The 26404-nt window shown below is 44.2% G+C and overlaps 1 protein-coding gene across 5 annotated transcripts in view; it reads right to left on the reverse strand.

Moving 5' to 3' along the window:
• Positions 1-26404, reverse strand: part of tpk1 (thiamin pyrophosphokinase 1) — a 146818-nt gene that overhangs the window by 99620 nt on the left and 20794 nt on the right. For 4 of the 5 annotated variants that reach the window (XM_062021188.1, XM_062021189.1, XM_062021193.1 and 1 more), the window contains one exon: positions 24500-24574. In XM_062021188.1, coding sequence (XP_061877172.1) covers positions 24500-24574 — 75 coding nt within the window. Of the gene's footprint in view, positions 1-14228; positions 14332-24499; positions 24575-26404 lie in introns of all 5 variants that reach the window. The other variant, XM_062021191.1, reaches the window with a different exon arrangement.

Raw genomic sequence — 26404 nt, forward strand, 5'->3', positions numbered from 1 at the left:
GATGGATGATAAAACACACTGGATGATAGGGATAAGACATGGGGTTAGTTAAACAATAGTTAATTTGGTCAGTGTTACACTTTGGTGGCTTTGAATGATGAGACTGCTGTGGATATAATTAATGAGATCGGACATTTATGAGTGCAAGTAAGCTATACTGATACGGGCGGCTAGGGTTTAGTTTTAGAGCAGTTATGGGTGACTGGTGGGTGGCATCTTTCAGGTATGTTCCCTGGTAATTACTCTGAATGAGCTTTTAGTGAGACATTGTTTAAACGACAGTCCAAGGATTATGCAATTTAAGTATTGCCAGTCATGATACTGCTATAATCTCCATGTTTTGGATAAAAACATATCAGTAATAATTGTATTTTATTCGTTCCAAAGCTCCTTCTACAGTATAATTTTTACCCCCCTCAGACCAACTTTGAAAACGATTAGGTTGTCTCATATTTGGGGTGTTTATATATTCAGACCAACAGGTGGCACAAAAGACTTAAGTTTTTCTTAAGGACACAAACACACTGTTGACCTTAAAGGCCTACTGAAACCCACTACTACCGACCACGCAGTCTGATAGTTTATATATCAATGATGAAATCTTAACATTGCAACACATGCCAATAAGGCCAGATTAACTTATAAAGTGCAATTTTTTAATTTCCCGGGAAACTTCCGGCTGAAAACGTCTCGGTATGATGACGTTTGCGCGTGACGTCACAGGTTGAACAGACATTTTGGAATAACACGGTGGCCAGCTTAAGTCGTCTGTTTTCACCACATAATTTTACAGTATTTTGGACATCTGTGTTGGTGAATCTTTTGCAATTTGTTCAATTAACAATGGAGACTGCAAAGCTGTAGGTGGGATCGGTGTATTAGCGGCTGGCTACAGCAACACAACCAGGAAGACTTTGAGTTGGATAGCAGACGCGCTACCGTGAGTACAGCTTTGGCTTCCAAACATTTGATCGCTTGCCCGTACGTGCGTGCCGCTACGTGCATGTCACGTACGTAACTTTGGGGAAATATATGTTTCTTGCCGACTCTGATGGCGGCCGGGGTGTCGTCGAAAGCTACAACGCCGTCCGCCGCCGCGCCACTGTCCTCACCTGTCTGGCCTGTCTGACTTCCGCCGTCTCCGGGCCGCCAACCGCACCGATCATCGTGGAGAAGTCCTCTGTCGCGCCGTCGATCGCTGGAACGCAGGTGAGCATGGGTGTTGATGAGCAGATGAGGGCTGGCGTAGGTGGAGAGCTAATGTTTTTAGCATAGCTCTGTCGAGGTCCCGTAGCTAAGTTAGCTTCAATGGCGTCATTAGCAACAGCATTGCTATGCTTTGCCAGGCTGGACAGCATTAACCGTGTGGTTACAGGTCCAGGGTTTGGTTTGGTGTCTCCTGATAGTAGAAGTAATAATAGTATTGTTGATCTTCTGTCTATCCTTGATGCTATCACGTTAGCTCTGTAGCTAAAGTGCTTCGCCGATGTATTGTCGTGGAGATAAAAGTCACTGTAAATGTCCATTTTGCGTTCTCGACTCTCATTTTCAAGAGGATATAGTATCTGAGGTGGTTTAAAATACAAATCCGTGATCCACAATAGAAAAAGGAGTGAGTGTGGAATCCAATGAGCCCTTGTACCTAAGTTACGGTCAGAGCGAAAAAAGATACGTCCTGCACTGCACTCTAATCCTTCACTCTCACTTTCCTCATCCACAAATCTTTCATCCTGGCTCAAATTAATGGGGTAATCGTCGCTTTCTCGGTCCGAATCGCTCTTGCTGCTGGTGTAAACAATGTGCAAATGTGAGGAGCCCTTCAACCTGTGACGTCACGCTACTTCCGGTAAAGGCAAGGCTTTTTTATCACCGACCAAAAGTTGCGAACTTTATCGTCGATGTTCTCTACTAAATCCTTTAAGCAAAAATATGGCAATATCGCAAATTGATCAAGTATGACACATAGAATGGATCTGCTATCCCCGTTTAAATAAGAAAAATTCATTTCAGTAGGCCTTTAAGAGATGCAGCTGAGAGACAGACACCAGCTTGAAAATGGGTTTTAAAGGTTCGCAAACAACAAATGAGGAGTTATGACGCTGATTTTAAGATTGTGCTGATCAATTAGGCAGTTAAGAAATGTTTATAGTTAATAATTATTTTACTGACATTTTTCTTTGCTTGATTTTTTTTGATCAAGTACCAGTAAAACAGAAAAACAAGTTAACGTTATATGCATAATTGTGTTTCATTGTGTCCATTAAACCATATACAATTGTATTTCCAATCCCCAAAGAATGTGAAAAAACAATTTAAACATCACAAACCGCCACAATTTCAGACGGCCATTTTGAATATTCCGCTCTGAATGTCTTTGGAAACTTCTGTATAGATTCGGGGGAATGCTTCTACTCTGACCATATGAGCAGATCAGTAATACCGGAGATATTCAAAAATTAGAAAAACATGGGCTGTCTATGATTTACTTATTTTTTCTATGCCGTAAATAAATAACAAGTCTGCTAACAATTGAGTCAATGGGGGCTCTTTATTCCGACCAAAAATGTTTTTATTTTTATTTTTTTTTCCCATAAAGAAATACAATCATGTGTGCTTATGGACTGTATACCTGCAGACTGTATTGATCTATATTAAAATATAATGTATATATTATGTTTATGTTGATTTAATAAAAAAAATTATTATCCCACCTTCTACCATCCAAGTCACGTCCGTTGTGTCCTTGGGCAAGACACTTCACCCTTGCTCCTGATGGCTGCTGGTTAGCGCCTTGCATGGCAGCTCCCTCCATCAGTGTGTGAATGTGTGTGTGAATGGGTGAATGTGGAAATAGTGTCAAAGCGCTTTGAGTACCTTGAAGGTAGAAAAGTGCTATACAAGTATAACCCATTTATCATTTATCATTTATTATTTATTTATTTTTTTAATTTCTTGTGCGGCCCGGTACCAATCGGGCCGCGGCCCGGTACCGGTCCGCGGCCCGGTGGTTGGGGACCACTGCTTTAACCCGTCGTGTGGATTATGATACATTTTTCATCAAAACGGAAAAGATATCGACATCCTATTAGTGGTCATGGCAATGAGAGCAGACATTGTAGAGTAAGCGATCGTTTTATTATGTTTTTAGTTTGTATATCTTGTTTAGCACTTAGCAATACTGCTACAGATTCCAGAAAACACAGAGTGAGATGTTCTACCTCTTGTGCGAAACACAAATGCATAAAATGACTTAACACATTAAAATGAACAGTGAACGTGAATGGAAGACCTGACGGATAAAATTTACGGGTGCGCATCATCAGTAGTGTTCCTCTGGGTCATTGGATGTTTCGGCCTTTAACACTATACACCCTCTCCAGAGGCGGCCAGCTACAGGATGATCAGACCTTAGCTTGCGACCCAAGCCCAATTAGCCATAAAAGTCACCTTGTTGGCAGACCTATCAGGGAACTATGCATGGCAGGGGCGTCCGGTTCCCTGAGTCAGCTTTGTCTGACCGCATACCTCCTGCTGCACTAGTTGGGGGCCCAATTGGGGTCATTCCTCTTCAGCCAGAGCCACCGGCTGCTCTTTTCGGCTGCTTCAGATGCGGCTTTGATGGCTGTACGCAGGCACTGACCCCTGACTCCCAAGTCCCTCAGCAGTTTTGCGGTAGAGGTTCCCACAAAGCCTCTGCACCCAACCTCCACAGGGCGGACTTCAGTATTCCAGCCGCGATTTTGAGCTTCCGCGGCCAGCTCGGAATACCGCAAATATTTCCTCTCATATGCCTCCTCCATGGATTCCTCCCAGGGTACAGTGAGCTCAACAATGAAGGCCTTTTTGTGGGAAGTGGACCAGAGCACTAAGTCAGGCCTCAAAGTGGTAGTGGCAATCTCGCTGGGGAAAATCAGCTGTTTGCCAACATCTGCCAGCATCTTCCAGTCGCGTGCTGGACACAGCTGACTTCTCTCTGACGGGTTAACGTTGCGCCCGGCAACTGTGACCCCTTCACGGACAAAGGTAGTTCTCCATGAGGTTTTAGATGGTGGTGGTAGTGCATTGATGTTGGATCGTTTTACCTCCAGTGTGGAAGCAAGACTCTTCAAAACTTGGTTGTGGCGCCAAGTATATCGCCCCTGAGTGAGGCTGGTTTTGCAACCTGTGAGTATGTGTCGGAGGGAGGCTGGCTTAGTACAAAGGGCGCATGATGGATCTTCGCCAAACCACTGCTGGAGATTGGTTGGGGTCGGAAGGACATCGTAGGTAGCTCTGATGGCAAAGCTTAAGCTCCTTGCATCCATGGCCCATACATCCCTCCAGCTCAACTTCTTTCTTTCAACGCCTTCCCACCGAGTCCACCGACCCTGTTTGCCAAGGGTGACTGCCTTGGCCCATCTCAGGGCCTCCTCTTGACGCCGTACTTCCTCCACCACCATCTTCCTCCGTGTTGGCACATTGGCACTTCTCCAGGCAGGGCGACTAGACATAAGACCAAGGCCTCCTCTACCTTGCTGAACATTCCCCACAATGTCAGCATGTCTGAGAGCTGCTGTTGCCTCTTCAACTGCTCTTGCTGGTGTCCACTTGCGCCCTGAAACCAATGTTGGTGCATTTTCCCTAACCGCTGGATCTTTGGATTCATTCAAGATCAACTGCAGTCGTGTTTTGGCACACTTGAACTCCTCTGTAAGACTGGTAAGGGGCAACTTGAGGATACTGTCACCGTAAAGGCCTATGGTGGTGAGACAGCGTGGAACTCCAAGCCACTTTTTTATGTAGCCGGTGACTCTTCTCTCCAGCTTCTGCACCGTTGAGATGGGCACCTCATAGACTGCCAGGGGCCACATCACCCGGGGTAGTAAGCCGAACTGAAGGCACCAGGACTTGAGCTTCCCAGGCAGTTGGGTATTGTCAATCACCAGTAGGCCTCTTTTGATGTCATTGCACAACTGCTTCACCTGGTCTTTATCTCGTAGACTTGCATCATATCGCCTTCCTAGACTTTTGACTGGCTGCTCGGATATAGTGGGGATTGGCTCATCTCCAATGAAGAACTGCAAATCAGCGAGCACTCCCTTCACCACTGAGATGCTGCGTGACTTGGATGGGTTAATCTTCATCTGAGCCCAACTGATGTTCTCCTCGAGTTTTCTGAGTAATCTCTTGGTGCAAGGGATGGTGGTAGTCAGAGTGGTGATGTCATCCATGTAGGCTCTGAGGGGAGGGAGGCGCCTGCAAGAGCCCAGTTTTTGTCCACCTACGACCCATTTTGAGGCTCGAATGATGATCTCCATGGCCATGGTAAATGCCAAGGGAGATACAGTACATCCGGCCATGATGCCTATTTCCAGGTGCTGCCATGAGGTGGTAAATTCTGGTGTTGAAAAGCAGAACTGCAGGTCATGAAAGTAGACTTTCACCAAGGTTGTGATGGTGTCCGGGATGTTAAAGAATTTGAAGGCAGTCCAGAGGAGCTCATGGGGCACAGAGCCAAAGGCATTTGCGAGATCCAAGAAGACTGCGTGTAGGTCCCTTTTCTCCCGCTTTGCCATTTGGATCTGGTGCCAGATCATACTGGCATGTTCTAGGCACCCAGAGAAGCCTGGTACTCCTGCCTTCTGAACAGATGTATCTATATAGTTATTTCTGTGCAGGTACTCGGCCATCCTTTGTGCAATAACACTGAAGAAGATCTTACCCTCCACGTTTAGCAAGGCAATTGGGCGGAACTGACTGATGTTTGCGGCGTCTTTCTCCTTTGGAATAAGGATCCCACCTGCCCGACGCCATGCTTTAGGAATGGTTTTCTTCTGCCATACCGTTCTCATGAGTCTCCAAAGAATCCTGCAGACATCTGGTGCGTTCTTGTAAACCTTGTACGGGACTCCGTTTGGCCCAGGAGCTGAAGCTGTTCTTGCCCGATGGACAATCCTCTCGACCTCCTTCCATGTTGGAGGACCGGTCTCAAATTGATGCTTTGGGGGGTCGATTGGTGGAATGTCTGGCGGAACGGCCATGTGTTCATGACGCCTTGGATCAGAGTGGGTTGCTCTCAGGTGGTCCTCTAAATCATACTTTGTTGTTTTTAGGACCCCACTTTTCTCCTTGGTAAAGAGATTCTTCAGGAATTTAAAAGGATCTTTGTAGAACCGTGTTCTTGTTTGTTCTTTCGTCCTTCTTCGTTTGCATAGACTCTCTGCTCTGCGGAGGGATGCCAGGCGTGTTTTAATGTCAGCTTGGAGAGCACATATGCCCTCCTTTTCCAATTCTGGGGCCCTCTTCCACAGTTTCCTGAGTCGTCTCAGTTCTTTGACAAGGCGCTTGATTTCCTGTTGCCTCCTGGAGATGGGTGGAGTGGGAGGTGTTTTAGCAGCTTTTCTAAAAATCCAAATCGTTCTGCACCGTATTGATAGATGATGTTTCCCATTTTCTCCAGCTTCTTCTCTGCTGTGCCTTTGAGTTGTTCAATGGACTGCATTAGGTCACTATTCACTGTTTCCCAGAGCTTCTTTTCCACAGCACTGGGCCACTTCACTCGCAGTCTGCGGCCTGGGAGTCTCTGCTCGACTGCAGGTTGGGGAGTTAGGGTAGGATCCACCTCTGGTGTTTCTTCCACTACTAGTTCAGTGCTTGAGTATACCTCTTCCGCTACAGGGGTGCTGATGCTCTCCAATCTATGGTTTTCATCCAGTTGGTGAACTTCTATCGACTGATTTGACTCCTTCTGCAAGAAGAGGTCAATGCGAGGCCCCTGATTCTTTTCACTTAAGCACTTTTTCTTTCCCTGGTGAATCCTTAAGCCCCGAAAAGATGTTATTTTCCTCCACCCACAGCTACAAATCTGCAGTTTGTGGTCCACTGCTGTGACAAGGCTTGTGCTGGTTGCTGTGGTGTTATCTTGCGCTGTGCTTTCTTTACTCGTAGTCGTTTCCGGTCCAGTCGTTACCATTTTGTCATCCGATGAGTCATCTTCCGCCCCCGCTCTCGCAGACTCTAGGGGTATTCTCTTTGTTTGCTTCTTCGTAGCTGAGAGGGGTGTCTCCTACACACTGCAAGGTGTGAGAGACCACAATCGCGGGTAGCTAACCCTCAACTGTCCCGTTGGGGTCTATTCCCTCCTGCCAGCTGTCTCTCCATGCCGTCACAAGGACTTTCCCCTGTTGTCAGCTGATCTTTTCTCAGCAGTCACTGGACAAGTCCAGATAATCAGATTCCAGAAAACACAGAGTGAGATGTTCTACCTCTTGTGCGAAACACAAATGCATAAAATGACTTAACACATTAAAATGAACAGTGAACGTGAATGGAAGACCTGACGGATAAAATTTACGGGTGCGCATCATCAGTAGTGTTCCTCTGGGTCATTGGATGTTTCGGCCTTTAACACTATACACCCTCTCCAGAGGCGGCCAGCTACAGGATGATCAGACCTTAGCTTGCGACCCAAGCCCAATTAGCCATAAAAGTCACCTTGTTGGCAGACCTATCAGGGAACTATGCATGGCAGGGGCGTCCGGTTCCCTGAGTCAGCTTTGTCTGACCGCATACCTCCTGCTGCACTAGTTGGGGGCCCAATTGGGGTCATTCCTCTTCAGCCAGAGCCACCGGCTGCTCTTTTCGGCTGCTTCAGATGCGGCTTTGATGGCTGTACGCAGGCACTGACCCCTGACTCCCAAGTCCCTCAGCAGTTTTGCGGTAGAGGTTCCCACAAAGCCTCTGCACCCAACCTCCACAGGGCGGACTTCAGTATTCCAGCCGCGATTTTGAGCTTCCGCGGCCAGCTCGGAATACCGCAAATATTTCCTCTCATATGCCTCCTCCATGGATTCCTCCCAGGGTACAGTGAGCTCAACAATGAAGGCCTTTTTGTGGGAAGTGGACCAGAGCACTAAGTCAGGCCTCAAAGTGGTAGTGGCAATCTCGCTGGGGAAAATCAGCTGTTTGCCAACATCTGCCAGCATCTTCCAGTCGCGTGCTGGACACAGCTGACTTCTCTCTGACGGGTTAACGTTGCGCCCGGCAACTGTGACCCCTTCACGGACAGAGGTAGTTCTCCATGAGGTTTCACTAAAGCTGGATCTGTTTAGCACACAGCTTCTAAAACGTATAGCTAATTCTCCTTATATTCAGGATCAAAAATATAAGGTTTTGGATCATAATTTGTCCCAAAGTAGTCGTTGTTGGCTTTCACAAAGTCTGAATGATTTGCATTGTTGTTTATGGGGAAGAATGTCTACGTCACGGATCACGTGACTGGCTAGCTCATTATCTCTCAAAATGTCTCGGGAATTTCTGCGAGATTGTTACCATTTGAAAATATATTTTTACTCGCAAACTTTGTAAGTCTTTCGGTGTTAGAAATCAGATACAGTATATGATGATCGCTTCAATACATACTTGCCAACCTTGAGACCTCCGATTCCGGGGGGTGGGGCGGGGGCGTGGTTGGGGCGTGGTTAAGAGGGGAGGAGTATATTTACAGCTAGAATTTACCAACTCGAGTATTTCATATATATATATATATATATATATATATATATATATATATATATATATATATATATATATATATATATATATATATTTTATTTTTTATTTTTTATATTATACATACAAATAAAATAAATACTTGAATTTCAGTGTGCCGGAGGCTATCCAGTAGATGGCAGTATTGTCCTGTTTAAGAGTGTCACAACATTGCTGTTTACGGCAGACGAACTGCTTTACGGTAGACGAAAACGTGACTGCTGTTGTGTGTGTTGTTACCGTGCTGGGAGGACGTTAATGAAACTGCCTAACAATAAACCCACATAAGAAACCAAGAACTCGCCCTCGATCATTCTACAGTTATAACGTGATGTGTAGACGAGGACCTGGAGAAATACACATCAGGAGAACTGGGCTACATAAAACACTGCACAGACTCTGTTACTGTGGATAAGCGCGTCCGAGTCTATTCCAACACAAAGCCATGGATGACGAGAGAGGTGCAGAGGCTGCTGAGGGAGAGGGACACCGCGTTCAGATCTGGCGACGGGGAGCTCTACAGCACTGCCAGAGCCAGCCTGAAGCGTGGTATCAGGGAGGCTAAGGAGGACTACAAAACAAAGATTGAGGACTGCTTCCAAAGCAACGACTCCAGGAGGGTATGGCAGGGGGTCCAGCACATGACCAACTACAGGCCCAGCAACCTCCCGGCCAGCAGGGGAGACCCCCGGCTGGCAGAGGAGCTGAACTCCTTCTACGCCCGCTTTGAGGTAACACCATCGGAAGCAGTCACACTTCACTCAGTAGTAACACCTCACCCAACAGCCACACCTCAATCAGCAGTCACACCTCACTCGGCAGACCACAGCAGCCTCACCCTTTCAGTGACGGAGCACGAGGTCAGACGCACACTGAAAGCCGTGAACCCGAGGAAGGCTGCGGGACCGGACGGCGTCTCCGGACGGGTGCTGAGAGACTGCGCTGATCAGCTGGCTGGTGTCCTCACCGACATCTTCAACCGGTCCCTGTCCCAGGCCACCGTCCCATCCTGCCTGAAAACCTCCACCATCATCCCGGTCCCCTAAAAGAAAAACACTGTCAGCTGTCTGAACGACTACCGGCCAGTGGCACTCACTTCCATCACAATGAAGTGTTTCGAGAAACTGGTCCGGACCCACATCCTCTCATCCCTACCGCCCGCATTGGATCCCCATCAGTTTGCCTACCGAGCCAACAGGTCTACGGAGGACGTCATCGCTACGGCTCTCCACTCCGCCATGTCCCACATGGAGGGGGGGGGGGGGGGGGGGGAGACTATGTACGGCTGCTCTTTGTAGACTTCAGCTCTGCATTTAATACCATCTTACCTGACAGACTGGTGACCAAGCTAGCAGACCTCGGAATATCCAACCCCACCTGTCTCTGGATTAAAGACTTCCTGACTGACCGCCATCAGAGGGTGAGGATGGGTACCCACACCTCCACAGCCCTCAGCCTCAGCACCGGCTCACCTCAGGGATGCGTGCTGAGCCCCCTGCTCTACTCACTCTACACCCACGACTTCACAGCCACCCACCCCGGCAACCACATCATAAAGTTTGCCGATGACACAACGGTGGTGGGCTGCATCTCTGGGGTCGACGAGACGGCATACCGGGACGAGGTGGAGCAGCTGGCAGTGTTGAGCAGGGTGAACAACCTGAAGCTGAACCAGCTCAAGACCCAGGAAGTGATCTTGGACAGCAGGAGGAGAAAAACTACCATACAGCCCCTGTACATCGACGGGGGCTGTGTGGAAAGAGTCTCATCCCTACGCTTCCTGGGAGTTCACCTGGATGAGGACCTGTCCTGGAGGACCAACACCACGGCCATCGTCAAGAGGGCACAGCAGAGGCTCTACTTCTTGAGAGTACTCAGGAATCTCCACCTGAGACAGGATCTGCTGGTGTCCTTCTACCGCTGTTCTGTGGAGAGCGTCCTCACATACTGCATCTGCGTATGGTTCTGCAGCTGCACAGCAGCAGAGAGGAAAGCTCTCCAGAGGGTTGTCAACTCGGCCCAAAAAATCATCGGGTGCCCCCTCCCCTCCCTGGAAGAACTTTATAACTCCCGCTCTGAAGAAGGCAGCCAACATACTCAAGGACCCAACAGCCACTTCGATCGGCTGCCTTCCGGCAGACGTTTCAGAACCATGCGAACCCGCACAAATAGACTCAGGAACAGTTTCCACCCCCGGGCCATAACTGCACTAAACGCAGCTAAATTGTAAAAAAAAAACAAAAAAAAAAAACTCCCTCACGTGCAACATGAGGAAGCCACCGGTTATTCACGATCCGGGACTGTGCAATCAGCGATTACATGCCAACTGGACAATATTTATCATATTTATTCACACAATTAATCCACAATAAAAAGCCTGCACAGCATAGGAGGTAGGACTCCCACCCCCTTAGCACACTGGGATTCAGCATTACTCCTCTCTAGTCACTTTATACTTTTTACTGTCTCGTTTTCTTTTACATTGCCTCTTAGAGTGGTCTTAGGCCACATTGTATATTGCATATTGTGTATATTGTGTTGTTTTTGTATAATGTGTGGTTTCTTCTTTTAAAAAAAAATGCAAAGCACCTCAGGGAAGCAATCTAAATTTCGTTGGACCTGTACCTGTACATGCACAATGACAATAAAGATCATTCATTCATTCATTCATTGGGCAGGCATGCTGTTTATATCGTGGGAAAGCGGACGTGAAAACAGACTGTCGCCGCTGTCCCCACTCAGGTCCGCATTGAGCTGGAGGGGGCGTGGCCTCCAGCTCCGGCTGAATTCCGGGAGTTTATCGGGAGAAAATTTCTTCCGGGAGGTTATCGGGAGAGGCGCTGAATTCCGGGAGTCTCCCGGTAAAACCGGGAGGGTTGGCAAGTATGCTTCAATATAGAGGCAATGTGTTTTTCCATTTTACTGGTACTTGAAGGGGGTGGTAAAACTGCCGTAACAGCTTGCGAAAGCCTTTAAAATGCCAGTGAAGTCGACATTTTCCCATTTAGGACGTGCCGCAACCCGTGTTTAGGCTGATCCCAGATCTTCCGTTACAGTTTCAATGCTGCAATTTTTAAGGATCTCTGTGTAAAAGAGGCTTAGAAATTAATAAAATCTGTATTGTTTAACACCTACTTATAGCGGTGTCTGTGTGTTTGACAATCATTGGCACTTTAACTCGAACTTAATACAACTTTTTCACTTCCGATACGATAGATTAGAGCTTTGAGTATTGGCCGATACTAAAACTGAGTCTATATTAGATCAGCGTGAATCATACATACTTGTATTATTTTGTATAGTGAAATACTAGATATACCTTGATCAAGTGAAATTACTCAGAGAACAATGGTAAGTATTAAAAACGCTAACCTATTTATTAGTAACCGTCTGAAATGGGTGTATGCTGTCTTTAAGTTAAAGTGGAGTGGTAATTGTTTTTGGTGAAAACTAGTACCAATAATGAATCATTAAATTAGGCTCATGACACAGTAAGGTGAATGATGCGGACACATTTGCTACTGGATACGTTTAATATGCTTCAACCATGGATATTTTGTTGATAAGTAATATGCAACTATAGATATTTGATACTTATTTATATTGGGGAATGTCATCACTTACTGTGTATCTCTAGCTTGTATGTGTTTGTGTGCTTAGCTGTTGTGTAGCTTCTAAAACACAATAAAATACAAAACATCTGTATGCGCATGCAACACTTAAAACATTTAGCATATCTATGTGGAATTAAATTATGGAATGGATTAAGCAAATAAATCAAACAATGTACTAATATGATCTTAGGGAGGATGTTCAAACTACAAGTGTTTACAAACTTCAAAGAAGAATCATGACAAATGTCATGAATTTATTGAAAATGAAATATCCATCTCATTAAGCTAATCATAACTGATTTAACTACTTATGAGAAGAACTGATGTATTTAGAAAACATTGATGTAAATTGTGTACAAATTGAGAACAGGATGTATGTGTTAGTAATTGCAATGAAGTAAAAAAGGGGGAGGATTAGATAAGCTTTGCTTCTTCCTCCTCCTTTTTGGACGTGTTGTAAAGAAAAATTTAAAATATGTGATGTATCATATTGATAATGTATACATGTTGAAAATCAATTTCAACCAACCAACCTTGTGTGCTTATTGGAGGACATTTAGATGTTAACTGGATGTCGAGTTTAGCACAAGTAAATACACTGTCTTGTATTGGAGATTTAAGATGCAATCCGATATATTTGTTTGTTGGGGATATCTGACTGATATCCGTCATCTATATCGGATCGGCACACCCCTACCGACTTTAAATTTAAATTGTTGAACTTTTCAGGTTAAACTATTATCTGACAATTGTATACAATGAGAAGAAAGGGTCCTCACATTAATGGTTTGACTTCTACTGAATGCAGACACTTGTTAAGACTCACCTGCTACTGTAAACTAAAAAAAAGTACATTAATAAGGGAAATATTATGTAACACCACTATTTTTTTTTCAGAGCTCCGAGTGCATAAGAAAAATTCACAAAACATTACTTAGAATTCTATTATTGCTTAAGTGTTTTATTGGGTTGGGAATGTATTTATTCCTAAAAAAAAGTCAACAGTAGTGTTCAATTTATCTAGACGTTCGCCTGCAGTATTAAAGTTTATGAAATGTGTTTGACGTTTAACAGTGAGGGAGCTCCTACCTGTTAATATTTTTTTTCATAAGCAGACAAATGATGAGGTTACTTGCTGTTTTTATGATACGCCGCTGCTCAAAATGAGATGCAAAATATTTGCAAATGTATTCTCTTTCATGGCCTCTATTCTATTCAAATTGAACCGGCAGACGATTTTTAAGAGCCCTTTTATGTTCAGGGCTGTTTGGATGCACACAGGGGTAAGACTTCAAAGATTTAGTTATGTTTTTTTTCTACTTGCACCTTATGCAAAAGAAGCTTTAGACTGCACCAAAGAGACAGCCAACCCTTGTACATAGATGCTTTATTTGATACTTTTCTTTGAATGCCTCCATTCTTTTCTCAGTCTTTAAGTAGGAGTAGGAGAATGGCTTTGATTAGAAAAAAAGAAACCTCCATCCATCCATTTTCTACCGCTTAGTCCCTTTGGGGTCGCGGGGGGCGCTGGAGCCTATCTCAGCTACAATCGGGCGGAAGGCAGGGTACACCCTGGACAAGTCGCTACCTCATCGCAGGGCCAACACAGATAGACAGACAACATTCACACTCACATTCACACACTAGGGCCAATTTAGTGTTGCCAATCAACCTATCCCCAGGTGCATGTCTTTGGAGGTGGGAGGAAGCCGGAGTACCGAGCTCCGAGTGCATAAGAAAAGTCACGGGGAGAACATGCAAACTCCACACAGAAAGATCCCGAGCCTGGGATTTCTTTTTAGACTTAATCAATTGCGCCCCTACTGGTTTTAGCCATAATTCTTAAAAGGTCTCTATCCTACATTTCCCACTGTTCAGACGTAGGCTGCTTCTACACTATAAAATGGTGGTCCTTGGTCTATCAGAATCAGAAATACATTTTTAATCCCCGAGGGGAAACATGTTCTATCCCTGTAAATTGAGGCTTTTGGATTTCAGAATTGTGTATTTCATCCTGGGCAGCATTGGGGATATTTTTTTGTTTTCAGGGAGTCTTTTTGAATACGTGCCACAAGCTTCGCACACCTATCTTTGGGCAGTTTAGCCCATTCCTCTTTGCCCATTTTGCTGTGCAGCACCTCTCAAGCGTCATCAGATTGGATGGCATTGGTTTTCATCCAGGATGTCTCTGCATCAACAAAATAATGAGCAAAGGCTGTGAACACTTATGCACATGTATTTTTTTTGTTTTTAGTAAATTTGCAAACATCTTAAAAAAAAAAAAAAAAAAATTCATTATGGGATATTGTCTGGAGAATTTTGAGGATAAAAATGTTTTTATTCCATTTTGGAATAAGGTTGTAACATAACGTGGAAAAAGGGAAGCCCTGTGAATACTTTCCGGTTGCACTGTAGTTTCAACTTACATCTGTCAGTAGACTCGATATAGAAGCGCTAAAAACTACAACATGTCTGATGAGGGTATGACGCGATCAAAGGGGGCTTAGCTTGGAGGAGGGCTTCGGCACGTAATTTAAGACCGCCCATTCAGACCGACATTCAAAACGTTGCTTGAAGATAGTCTGTAAAACAAAATCTATGCACAATTTTGACTAAAGAGCCATCATTACATGCTATGTAGACCAAAAGGATGTGTTTAAAATGTATAAATTAAATCATAATATACATCCTTTAACATTTTTTTTTCTATTGAGTAATGTAATTTAAAAAAAATGGAAACAAAATATGAATTGAGATAGGTCTATTTTTGTAAGCTACCCTACTTTAGCGTTTTTCTAGACAACACAGTTTTTTGTACACCACTCAGCCTTGATTGCAAAGCGGATGCTTGACTGGCTAATGTGCGACGCTCCCCAACATCAGCCAGCTGCTTCACATCAACAAAATGATGAAATAAGGCACTTGGGGGTAAACACATGCACAATTTTGATTTAATACAGAGCGTCACCTTCCTTGATTGCCTTACTGAATTGTGTCTTGAGTGCAGGATCTGTAAGTAAGTCGCTGTGAGTGAAGCGGTTAAAGGAGAAAGTGGGTGACTGATCGACGAGATGTGGGGTTGAGAGGGTGCGTGACTGAGATAAGCAGCTTGTTCCTACTTCACAACATCACACCTCGCACCTGTTTGAGGTCCTCTTTGATCACTACTCCGCTCTCTACCCTCCCACAGCTTCTTGGCTCCCTGCTGCTCTACCTCTCCCAGGGGTGACGAAGGGGCCTAGGGGCAGCACATCATAAGCTGAGGTGTTCTCTTTTTGTGTGTGGGGGGGTCAGTGAGAGAGTGGAGACCTGGCTGGTGAATCACAACTTATAGACACACACATCCTGACATCTGCTTAGCTTATCAACATTATTAAAAATACAAAAAATATCATCTTAATGGGGGTTCAAGCAGTGAGATAGCTATGCTCCGCCATCACGGTTGTCTCATCAGAATCTTCTCCTACGGGTCCCATGGGCAAGCATGAGCCAGGAGCAAATCTGATAAAGAAAGAATCTTCTTCGGCATTGCTTGTGGCACTTCACAAACCCACCCAAACATTCCTCTCAAACTTTATTTGAAAAGCGGTTTCATCTGAGCGAGAGAAAATGCCCAGATCTGTCACATCCCAACATTTAGCTGCATCACATATTTGATAAGTCTCATCTGTCTCACAGCAGTCCTGGGAATCTAGCACCGGGTCGGTTTGATGATTTTATACAACGTGTGTCCCTATATGACTGGCATATTTATTTATCTATAACAACGGTGGTTGTGCTCACATTTTGACTTCCAGCTCAATTTGCAATGCTGAAAATCAGCTGCATGAGTAAAATATTATGCAATATTATGAGACTAATGAATCCCCATTTTGGTAATCAACAGACAATTTAAGCACCGTAATAAGAAACTGTTTTTCAGACCATTGTAATGAGATATTTGGTGTTATTATGCAGTCATTTAAAAGCAAACCTGCCAATGCACAATATTTTCACATGTTTTGTTTTTCTTTTTGAAATATTTTAAATCCCCTTCATCCTTCATATAGCCCCATCAACCAACACTATCTTGAGCAAGCAGACTACTTGTGCAAAAAACAGATAAGAAAATTGCATTCTCCCATGTCATTAAAATGTTTCAGCCTAACACAAAGAGCGGTGTCTGTACTAATGTGTGACTGTTAACGCACAAACATTGGAAAGAGCCCAGGTGCCTCGCCAGTTGATAAAAATATCAACGCTACTTAGAATTCACACAGATCCAGTTTCATGCAAAATTTACTTCACAAGTATTCATAAAACAAGAAGTTCAGAAATATGTTTGGTATCTATTGTACAAATGTTATCCTGTGCATTTACCTTTTACAGTAAACAAAAAAATCCTATATGGCAAGAGCAAAGCAAATGATTTTGTGTATTGCGCTCATGTAAAATGTGACAAATCTTCCACACAACTTAGACAATAAGACAACAATGAACATAAGACGGCCACTTTACTTTAAGAGACACAAAAAAAGAAAAATAAGACAAATGCGAAAAAAAAAAAAAGGGTTATTTTCTTTTCTTATTTGGTTAACAGTTGATGACTTTACTATTATCTTAAATTTAGCATCGTAACTCCTCCTTTGTTCCGATTCCACTTTTGATTCTGCTTAACAATTCGGTTCTTTATCGGTTCTTTTATTGATTCCTATTTGAGAAAAAAAGAGAACAAACAGGTTGATGAGCATCAAATTTGTTTCGTTTAGTTTAGAGGTAAGATGACCTTACAAAGCCAACAGCGAGGTTTTAAGAGGCACGTATGCTGCATAGAAAGAAATTTTATTTTTTATTTTTTTTAATACAAATTAATATTCTTCTGTAGAATTTAACAAAATAAATAAACATGTGGAAATTACACAAAAATGTAACATTTTCAAAACTTCAAAGAATCTTTGTAATCTCCCGAGAAAATATACTGGTCCATGTAACAAGTTTATATCACATATTAGTTTCACATTTGAAGTTGAATTGCTGACAAGAATAGACTTCAAATATCCATTTTTTAGTTCCACCTGTATGACTGAATGAAAATGTGGTTGGAGGAAACCAGGAACCCATTTTCTGACAACATTTGAACATTCACCTACTGAAAATCAGGAGCACTGTGGCAAATAGTTGCTGGCTTTTGACCACAAACTTAGTCACTGCTCTGTGATATTCGTCTATCCAGCCCTGAGTCATTGTAGTCTTCCCTGCCGAGGTGAAAGGAGAAGCTGACGGCACATGTGAACTAGTGTTACTATTGCCAGCCTCCAAACTAGTAAGAACCTGTCTCTCGTCATGCTCATCTAAATGAGAATGCATTCATCTCAATTTAAGACGTAATCGTGCTAACATTAGAGGTGGTGTTAGTTAGTACCTGTTGTACCGGTATTTAGGCCACATGACTGCTGCTGGGATGACACCGCAGCGGTTAAAAAATGTGACATTCATTTATAGTTATTGTGTGCTGTGTGTTCAATCGTTTCAGCATGATGTATGTCCTCTTGATGAAATAGCTACCTCACAGTTATTACAATTGCTGTTACAATCTTTCCTTGTAAAATGTAGCCAAAATTTTGAGCGCTTCTCCTGCTCGAGCGTCTTGTTGCTGTCTGATGTCATCCCTGCCTGCAAAAATTGTTACGGAATCGTTTGAAAAATTGGCAATTGAGGAATTCATACACCGATAACTGGTTCCTGTTTAGAAGTGGTTTCCAATTTCCCATCCCTCATCTCGGCCGTCTCCTTGAGTCATTAGTGTGTGTGTGAATGACAGGAAGTCATTTACCGTTAAACCATATTTTTAAAGACAAATTTAAAGACAAAATTAACCTTTAACAGAAAAAGGAATGTTTTAATTTTTTGTGAAATCCTATTTAATCATATTTTGTTAATCATAATTTATAACTGCACTTTTTTCAAGTGGGTCTTGTATTGCAGCTGCACTTCTCCAAGTAGTGTGTGTGTGTGTGTGTGTGCGTGCGTGTGTGACAGGAAGAAAAGCCATGCCTCACTTGGGTAAAAGTCGTTTGGCACCATCTGTTGATTTGCATGAATAAATCCCTTTACACAGACACTATAGGCCCATTTCCACCAAAAGTTCAGAAACGTTTAATTCCTGGAACTATGACTTATAAATAAATACATCCACACTACAAAATAGTTCCACTAATCAGCGTTGTTCAGCACACAGATGCCCCAGAAAAGTTCCTGCAACATGAAAGTTTATTTTGTTTTACTTTCATTCCATCAAGTAGCTTACAATACAAAGTTTTAGGAACACCCCAACTATGTTCAACCAATCAGTGTTAGACAGCACAGCCCGCCCCTCAAAAGTTACTGCAGGAACTTTTCAAAGTCTCACCTACCTACTAAGAACTAAGATTGATCAATTACCCGGGTAGTTTTTAGTGGAATCGCAGGGGGTATTTCATTTACGAGGGTAAAAGGGAAAGTTCCTGTAAAAGTTCCTGCAGTGGAAAAGGGCCTTATGAGACAAACCATCTTTTTAAAAATACATTCAAAGACAAACTTCCATCATTTCATCCATTTTCTACCGCTTGTCCCGTTCGGGGTCGCGGGGGGTGCTGGAGCCAATCTCAGCTGCATTCGGACGGAAGGCGGTGTACACCCTGGACAAGTCGCCACCTCATCACAGGGCCAACACAGATAGACAGACAACATTCACACTCACATTCACACACTAGGGCCAATTTAGTGATGCCAATCAACCTATCCCCAGGTGCATGTTTTTTGGAAGTGGGAGGAAGCCGGAGTACCCGGAGGGAACCCACGCAGTCACGGGGAGAACATACAAACTCCACACAGAAAGATCCCGAGCCTAGGATCGAACCCAAGACCTTTTTAAAAAATATATATATAAAAAAATATTATATGATTATTTTAAAATCCAATTTCATATTTCTGAACTGCACTTTTTTCACAGGGGTCTTGTCTTGTATTGCAGCTGGACCTCTCCAAGTCATTGTTGTGTATGAGTGACAGGAAGAAAAGCTCTGGGTTATTTGGGAAGTAGTCATTTGGCTTTTGCACGTTCGAATCTCAAGACGGTTTGCTAGTCTTGTCATCGTGTCAACGTAGCAGTCATTCAGCCAAAAAGCGCTAATGTATTCAAAAGTTGAATAAGCGGTAGAAAATGGATGGATGGATGGATAATTACTTTATTTGACATTAAGAGCTAATGCTTGTGGCAAGTTAAGTTTACAGATTTTAACAAAGTCACAGTCAATCTACGTCTCAGGGCAAGAGACTCATGCTGCATATACAGCCAGCATATGGCAGTGCAGGGGAACTTTCTGTAGTGGATGTCCCTTATGGGCATCCGTAGTTGTGTATGTATGTTCAGGGCATGCGCAGTTGGTTCAGTAAAGTCTACAGCACTAAAGTGGACAGCCATGTGTGTGTCACTGATTTCTACATGGTGTCAGAAACGTCAAAACAACCGCGCCAAGTTATTAAATGTGTCAGAGAGGACACAAAAAGACATATGCCGACGGCGAAAGGTAGTGTTTTTTGCTTTATTAGTATGAGTTAATTAGTTAGTTCCCAAGTTAGCTATCACAATGAGTGAAGGCAATGCACCGGCGCTTCCCGCCAAAGGAGACAACTTTCAAGTTAGCCCGCTAGAAAAGTTCGACTGCGGAGACGGGAAGAAATGGCCGAGATGGAACAAAAGATTTGAGAGGTATCGAGTGGCGTCAGGACTGGACAAGAAAGGGGACGCTTTCCAGGTCAACTCGCTGATGTACTTCATGGGAGAGGATGCGGAGGACATTTTGGATGCTTCTCCATTGACATCGGATCAGAAACAGAATTATGCTGCTGTGATAAAAAGTTTCAGTGATTATTTTGTTGGGAGACACAATGTCATATTCGAGCGCGCACAGTTTAATGTACGGAAACAGGAGCCTGGTGAGTCGGCAGATAGCTTTATAACAGCAATACATAAACTGTCTGAACACTGTAAATTTGGAGTGCTTCGGGAGGAGTTAATACGTGACCGCATAGTAGTAGGGATAAGGAATATCGCTCTGTCAGAAAAGTTACAAATTGATGCTGATTTAACCTTACAAAAAGCTATAAGCCAGGTTAAACAGTCCGAGGTGGTTAAACAGCAACAGAATGTGATGCGGGGTGAGTCTCCACAGGCAGAGGAGAGGAGAGAGGTTGATGCTATCTCACGTCCATTTAGAAGACAGGAAATGCAGGGACACAAACAACACGGCCAGACGAGATCAAGACAAACGGAGACTGTAAGTAGTTCAGAGAGATGTCAGAAATGTGGAAGGGGCCCCCATAACTGGAAGGAGTGCCCAGCTAACAATGCGGAATGCAGGAAGTGCCGCAAACGAGGACATTTTGCCACTGTGTGTCGTTCCATGCAGCCTGTGCATGAAGTACAGGACGAACTACAACAGGATTCCCTCTTTATGGCAAAACTCAGGCTGGCACACAGACATTGGACTTAATGGAGATGTAATCTCCTTCAAAATTGACACAGGTGCAGTGGTCACCGCGATCCCCACCAATCTGTATAAATACAGCAGAGATGGCCCATTGATGCAAACAACCAAGAGACTATATGGCCCCAATAACATTGTACTACAAGTCGCTGGGCAGGTAAAATATCAGCTTAAGAGTAAAAATGGAACAGTCACCCAGCCCATGTTCGTGGTGGACTCATTGGTCAGACCCCTACTAGGCCTTCCAGCTGTAGAGGCCCTGCGGTTGGTGGAGCGAGTAGATGAAGTAAAGGATCCAGGGGAAACATTTAAAAACAGTTTTCCCACGGTGTTTGCTGGTCTAGGTAGGCTCTACGGGGACTACAGCATTCGATTGAAGGAGTATGCGAGGCCCTATGCATTCACGACACCGCGCAGGGTGCCGATTCCTCTGACAGAGAAAGTAAAGGAGGAGTTAGAGAGGATGGAAAAGATGGGGGTCATTTCGAGGGTGGAAAGGCCAACAGCGTGGTGTGCACGCATGGTGCCTGTAGTTAAACCTAATTGGAAAATCAGAATTTGTGTGGATCTGACCAGACTTAATGAGGCAGTATGTAGGGAGAGGCACATGTTGCCATCAGTAGAGCAGTCACTGGCACAGTTAGACGGAGCAAAGGTATTCACCAAGCTGGATGCCCGGTCTGGTTTTTGGCAGATTCCCTTGGCAGAAGAAAGCAGAGAACTTACAACATTTGTAACCCCCTGTGGCCGCTTTTGTTTCAATGTCCTACCATTTGGAATCAGCTTAGGGCCAGAACACTTTCAACGCCGCATGTCGCAGCTCTTAGAAGGACTAACAGGGGTTGTTTGTCATGCTAACGACATATTGGTGTGTGGAGTGGACCGGGAACAGCATGATGAGAGGCTGACAGCGGTGCTCTCCAGACTTCAGGATGCTGGGCTCACCCTAAATGAAAAATGTGCATTTGCACAGCCAGAGTTAGTGTTTGTGGGACACAAAATCAGTGGCGAGGGCATAGCACCAGACCCTGAAAAAGTCAGAGCAATCACAGACATGTCTACTCCACAAAATGTAGCAGATGTGAGAAGGTTTCTAGGCATGGCAACATACGTGGGTACATGTTTGCCCTTTTTCACAGACATAACCAAACCGTTACGGGACTTGTTAGCAAAGGAGAGTGAGCGGGTATGGGGAGAAGTGCAACAGGCTGCATTTGAAAAAGTGAAAAGGGAGCTGGCGTCAGACAGGGTGCTGGCACAGTACAGGCCAGGTGCCAAAACGAGAGTGTCCGCAGACGCTTCTTCTTTTGGGCTCGGGGCGGTTCTCACACAGATGCAAGAGAACAAAGAGTGGCGACCAATAGCATAAATATCACGCAGTCTCTCTGATGCTGAAGAGAGATATGCACAGGTAGAGAAGGAGGCGCTTGCAGTTACATGGGCATGCGAAAGGCTCAGCTCATACCTAATAGGCCTGCAGTTCACCCTAGAAACAGACCACAAGCCACTGTTAGCTCTGTTAGGAACAAAGGCACTGGATGACCTACCCCCGAGAATCCAGCGCTTTCGCCTCAGGCTCCTCAGGTACTCATATCAAATAGTGCATGTCCCAGGGAAAGCATTGGCAACGGCAGCTGCGTTATCACGTGCACCCATTGTGCGCACACTCACAGAAGATGAAAGGGAGCTAGAAGGGGAGGTGAAGGTGTTTGTGGAATCAGTGCAACAGTGCCTACCAGCATCTAAGGCAAAACTACAACAGATTAGAGATGCACAAGAGCAGGACTCCATATGCAGACGGCTTAGAGAGCTATGCAAGAGGGGGTGGCCCAGACAGGAAGAGCTGCCAGAGCAGCTAAAGCCCTACTGGACGTACCAGGGCAAACTATACTGTGCAGGAGGACTTTTAATGAAAGGTCAGAGGATTGTGATTCCTGAGACTATGCAAGCAGAAATGCTGGCCTGTCTGCATGAAGGTCATATGGGTATATCTAAATGCAAAGCAAGAGCAGAGCAGTCAGTGTGGTGGGTGGGCATAACGAGTCAAATCACTAAAATGGTGGCACAGTGTGTAACATGCATTAAGAGCCAATCACAGCATCCTGAGCCCATGATCCCATCAGCACTACCCCAGCGCCCCTGGCAAAAGGTGGGGGTGGATATGTTTTACCTGAAAGGCAGCTCCTCCCTGTTAGCAGTGGACTATTATTCGAGATACATTGACATTGAGAAAACCCCAATTACCACATCTAAGGGGATTATCAATTCACTTAAAGGCATGTTCTGCAGGCACGGAGTCCCGGAGGAGCTACGGAGTGACAATGGTCCACAGTTCTCATCAGCAGAGTTCACAGCGTTCGCCAGAGATTATGACTTTTCGCATGTGACTAGTAGCCCTTACTTCAGCCAAAGTAACGGAGAGGCGGAGAGGGCCGTCAAGACGGTGAAGTTGTTGTTACTTAAGAATGAAGAGGACCCATACAGGGCAATGTTAGCATATAGAGTCACACCATTGCACCATGGACTGTCACCAAGCGAGCTCCTGATGGGAATGCGTCTCCGCTCGCCGCTGCCACAAGCACCATCCAACCTCAAACCCAGAACAAAGGCCTTCGAGAAAAAGGACTATCAGCTGAAATGCACACAGGCTCAGAACTTTGATAGCAGACACCGGGCCACACAAAAGCCCGAGCTGAGGCCTGGACAGTCAGTATGGATATCTCCCTCAAAACAAACAGCTACAGTGATCAGGAAAGCCGACACGCCACGCTCCTATGTGGTCGACACTGGAACAGAGGAGGTGAGGAGAAACAGGGCTCACCTTCAGGCTCTTCCTGAGCCACAGCTCCAGCCACAGTTGGCTCCACAAGAGCCACCAACCCCACAAAAGGAACACAGAACAGAGAGGGAAGCAACACCAGATACACCAATCAGAGAGCAGGTAACCCAGACACCGAAAGCAAGAGATGCTCCAAGACGGCAGGTAAAGCCACCGGGGTGGCTTAAAGACTATGTCTCGTGAAAGGACAGGACATAACAAAAACATCTTGTGTAATGTTGAAGCCTAAAAAAAACGAAGAAAAAAAAGGTAATTACAGTTTGACTGTAAGTTGGCAACACTGTTGATGTTTTGTTTTGTTGTTGTTTTTTTGTTTTTTTCTTTCTCAGGGAGAAATGAGGATGGTAAGGAATTTGTTATGCAATTCTCATGCATAATGCCTTTATAGGGTGTTAGGTTGATTCATTATAAATGGTGATGCTTATATATAAATACATTGCAATGATTGTTCATTCCTTGTTGTACATTGGAGAAGGGGAGATGTAGTGGATGTCCCTTATGGGCATCCGTAGTTGTGTATGTATGTTCGGGGCATGCGCAGTTGGTTCAGTAAAGTCTACACCACTGAAGTGGACAGCCGTGTGTGTGTCACTGATTTCTACACTTTCTATCGTATTGAATTGGCTTGTTTTGAATATGCTCATTTTTAGGTTGCAATCGAGGAGACACATGATTATTAAAGTTGTGGAAAGGAAGGTTATTTATGATGAATATATAATTTAGAAAGGTTCTCACAGGGAATGTGATCAGAGAGCAAAGAGAGAGGTCATGTTCAGTGACAATGTAGCACATGTGGTGCAGCAGAGGCTATAAAGGCTGCATAGCATTTTGGAGCAAAAGCAACGGTGGAGCGCTAATGAATGTAGAGAGGCAAATAAAGTTAATGACTTTGTTGCTGACCATTGTTTTATGACCACAGTATGTGACCACATGCCAATCCATAACAAAACCTCTCAAAAAGTTCACCAGCCTCTTCTGTCATGAAAATTATGGCAGTTCCAAGCTTGTACCTTTACTCCATAGCACGTGAAGGTAGTCCTTATCCAAAGACTGATTCAGGATGATCAAACCAATCCTCTGTTTGCCTGTTGAATCAAATAAAGACAATATCAGTGATGTTGCTGGGCACACACGTCCTGCGTCTCTGATGCATTCAAATATAAAAGATCGCAGTAAACCCCCGATCCGTGCGTCCCAAAGACGCACTTAATTTTTACCAACAAATTTTGTCAGCAGACCAGACAAGTACTGTTTCAACCCTCGCGCATCTTTGCTTAGGGAAAACGTGATTGTCTGTATATAGTCTCGCCGCTGTCGCAACATGATAGTTTAGCTGGTACCAAAATAACGCAAAATGCTACAGAAGAATAAGATCAAACCTATTGCTGGTCAGCAGACTACTGCAGCTGTATTTTCTGCTTCCAGTTCCACTGATCAGACAAGTGATAGTAACTCAACATTGCCTGTATTGTTTCCTCTACTGCGCCTGATACAAAGTAGGTTGCTCTACTTTCTGCATCTTCCTCCCCCAAAAAGTAAACTTTTCTCAAGCTTTGGCTTGATATCACATAAAAAAGGCTGCACTTTTCAGACAACATTGGTTCTGTTTACACTGGACAGCAAATCTGATTTGTTTACCCTCAAGTGACACAGATTGGATATTTTTTGCCAGTCTAAACGCTACAAAGCGCTTCAAATCTGATATTTTCCCATCCGTTTTGGGCCAAATCAGGAGTTAGTCTGAATCCATTTGGACAACAATCTGATCTTTTCAAATGTGACTGCAGTTTTAACGACACTGCGGCATGTTTGCGACTTTTACGTCATCTTTGGTCCAGCTACGTCTTTCATGTGCACAGCATGATCACTTTCCTTTTTGCAAGTCTCTTCTTCCTCCTGCAGTTATTTTCCATCATCTACCTACTTCATCTACACAACAGCCACGGCACAAACCCATTTACACACTGATTCGTGGTTTCCATGTTTTCTCGTGTAGTAGCAACTTCCTTGTTCATTTACGAAATTCAGTCAACTTCCTTTGTTTTCACATTATCGAACTGTGCATGTAAGTCAGTGGTCCCCAACCTTTTTGTAGCTGTGGACCGGTCAACGCTTGAAAATTTGTCCCACGGACCGGGGGGGGGGGGGGGTTATTTTTATTTTTTGTTTTTTATTTTTTTCATAAAGAAATACAATCATGTGTGCTTACGGACTGTATCCCTGCAGACTGTATTGATCTAGTATATTGATATATAATGTATACATTGTGTTTTTATGTTGATTTAATTAATTGATTTTTTTTATTTATTGTGCGGCCCGGTACCAATCGGTCCGCAGACCGGTACTGGGCCGCGGCCCGGTGGTTGGGGACCACTGATGTAAGTGACAGAGACCACATTGGGGCCACATTTGGGCCTGTGTGCATTTATACTGGAGTTTGATAAAGATCATATTTTACTAAACAGTCAGTTGGAAAAAAATCTAATTTCGAAAAACTGAGATTTGGTCCACTCAGGCCTACAGTGTAAACGTAGTCTTAACATTTGCACTACTCACAACAAAACAGGCACAACTCGTCCAACCAAATCAAACTATATTATAAAGCGCTTTTTCATACATGAAAAAAATGCAACACAGATTGCTTTAAAAAATTTAAAAACAATACCCCGATGACCCACCTGCCCCCATCATCAGTCAGACACACGAAGGCACACACACAAAAATGAATGCATGACTGAGCACAGAGGAGCCAGGTGAAGAAACATTATCACAGGAGCCGTTTGCACCAGCATGTCACCAGACCACGGCCACAAAGCACCCCCAAAGCCGTGGCCGATATATTGTAATTCTGATACACTGTAATTCTGATACAGGTTGCTCTCTCCGACCAATGCTGGGAATTAAAAATAATTGTT

The sequence above is a fragment of the Entelurus aequoreus genome, linkage group LG15 (assembly GCF_033978785.1).
Source record: "Entelurus aequoreus isolate RoL-2023_Sb linkage group LG15, RoL_Eaeq_v1.1, whole genome shotgun sequence".
Taxonomy (NCBI): Eukaryota; Metazoa; Chordata; class Actinopteri; order Syngnathiformes; family Syngnathidae; genus Entelurus; species Entelurus aequoreus.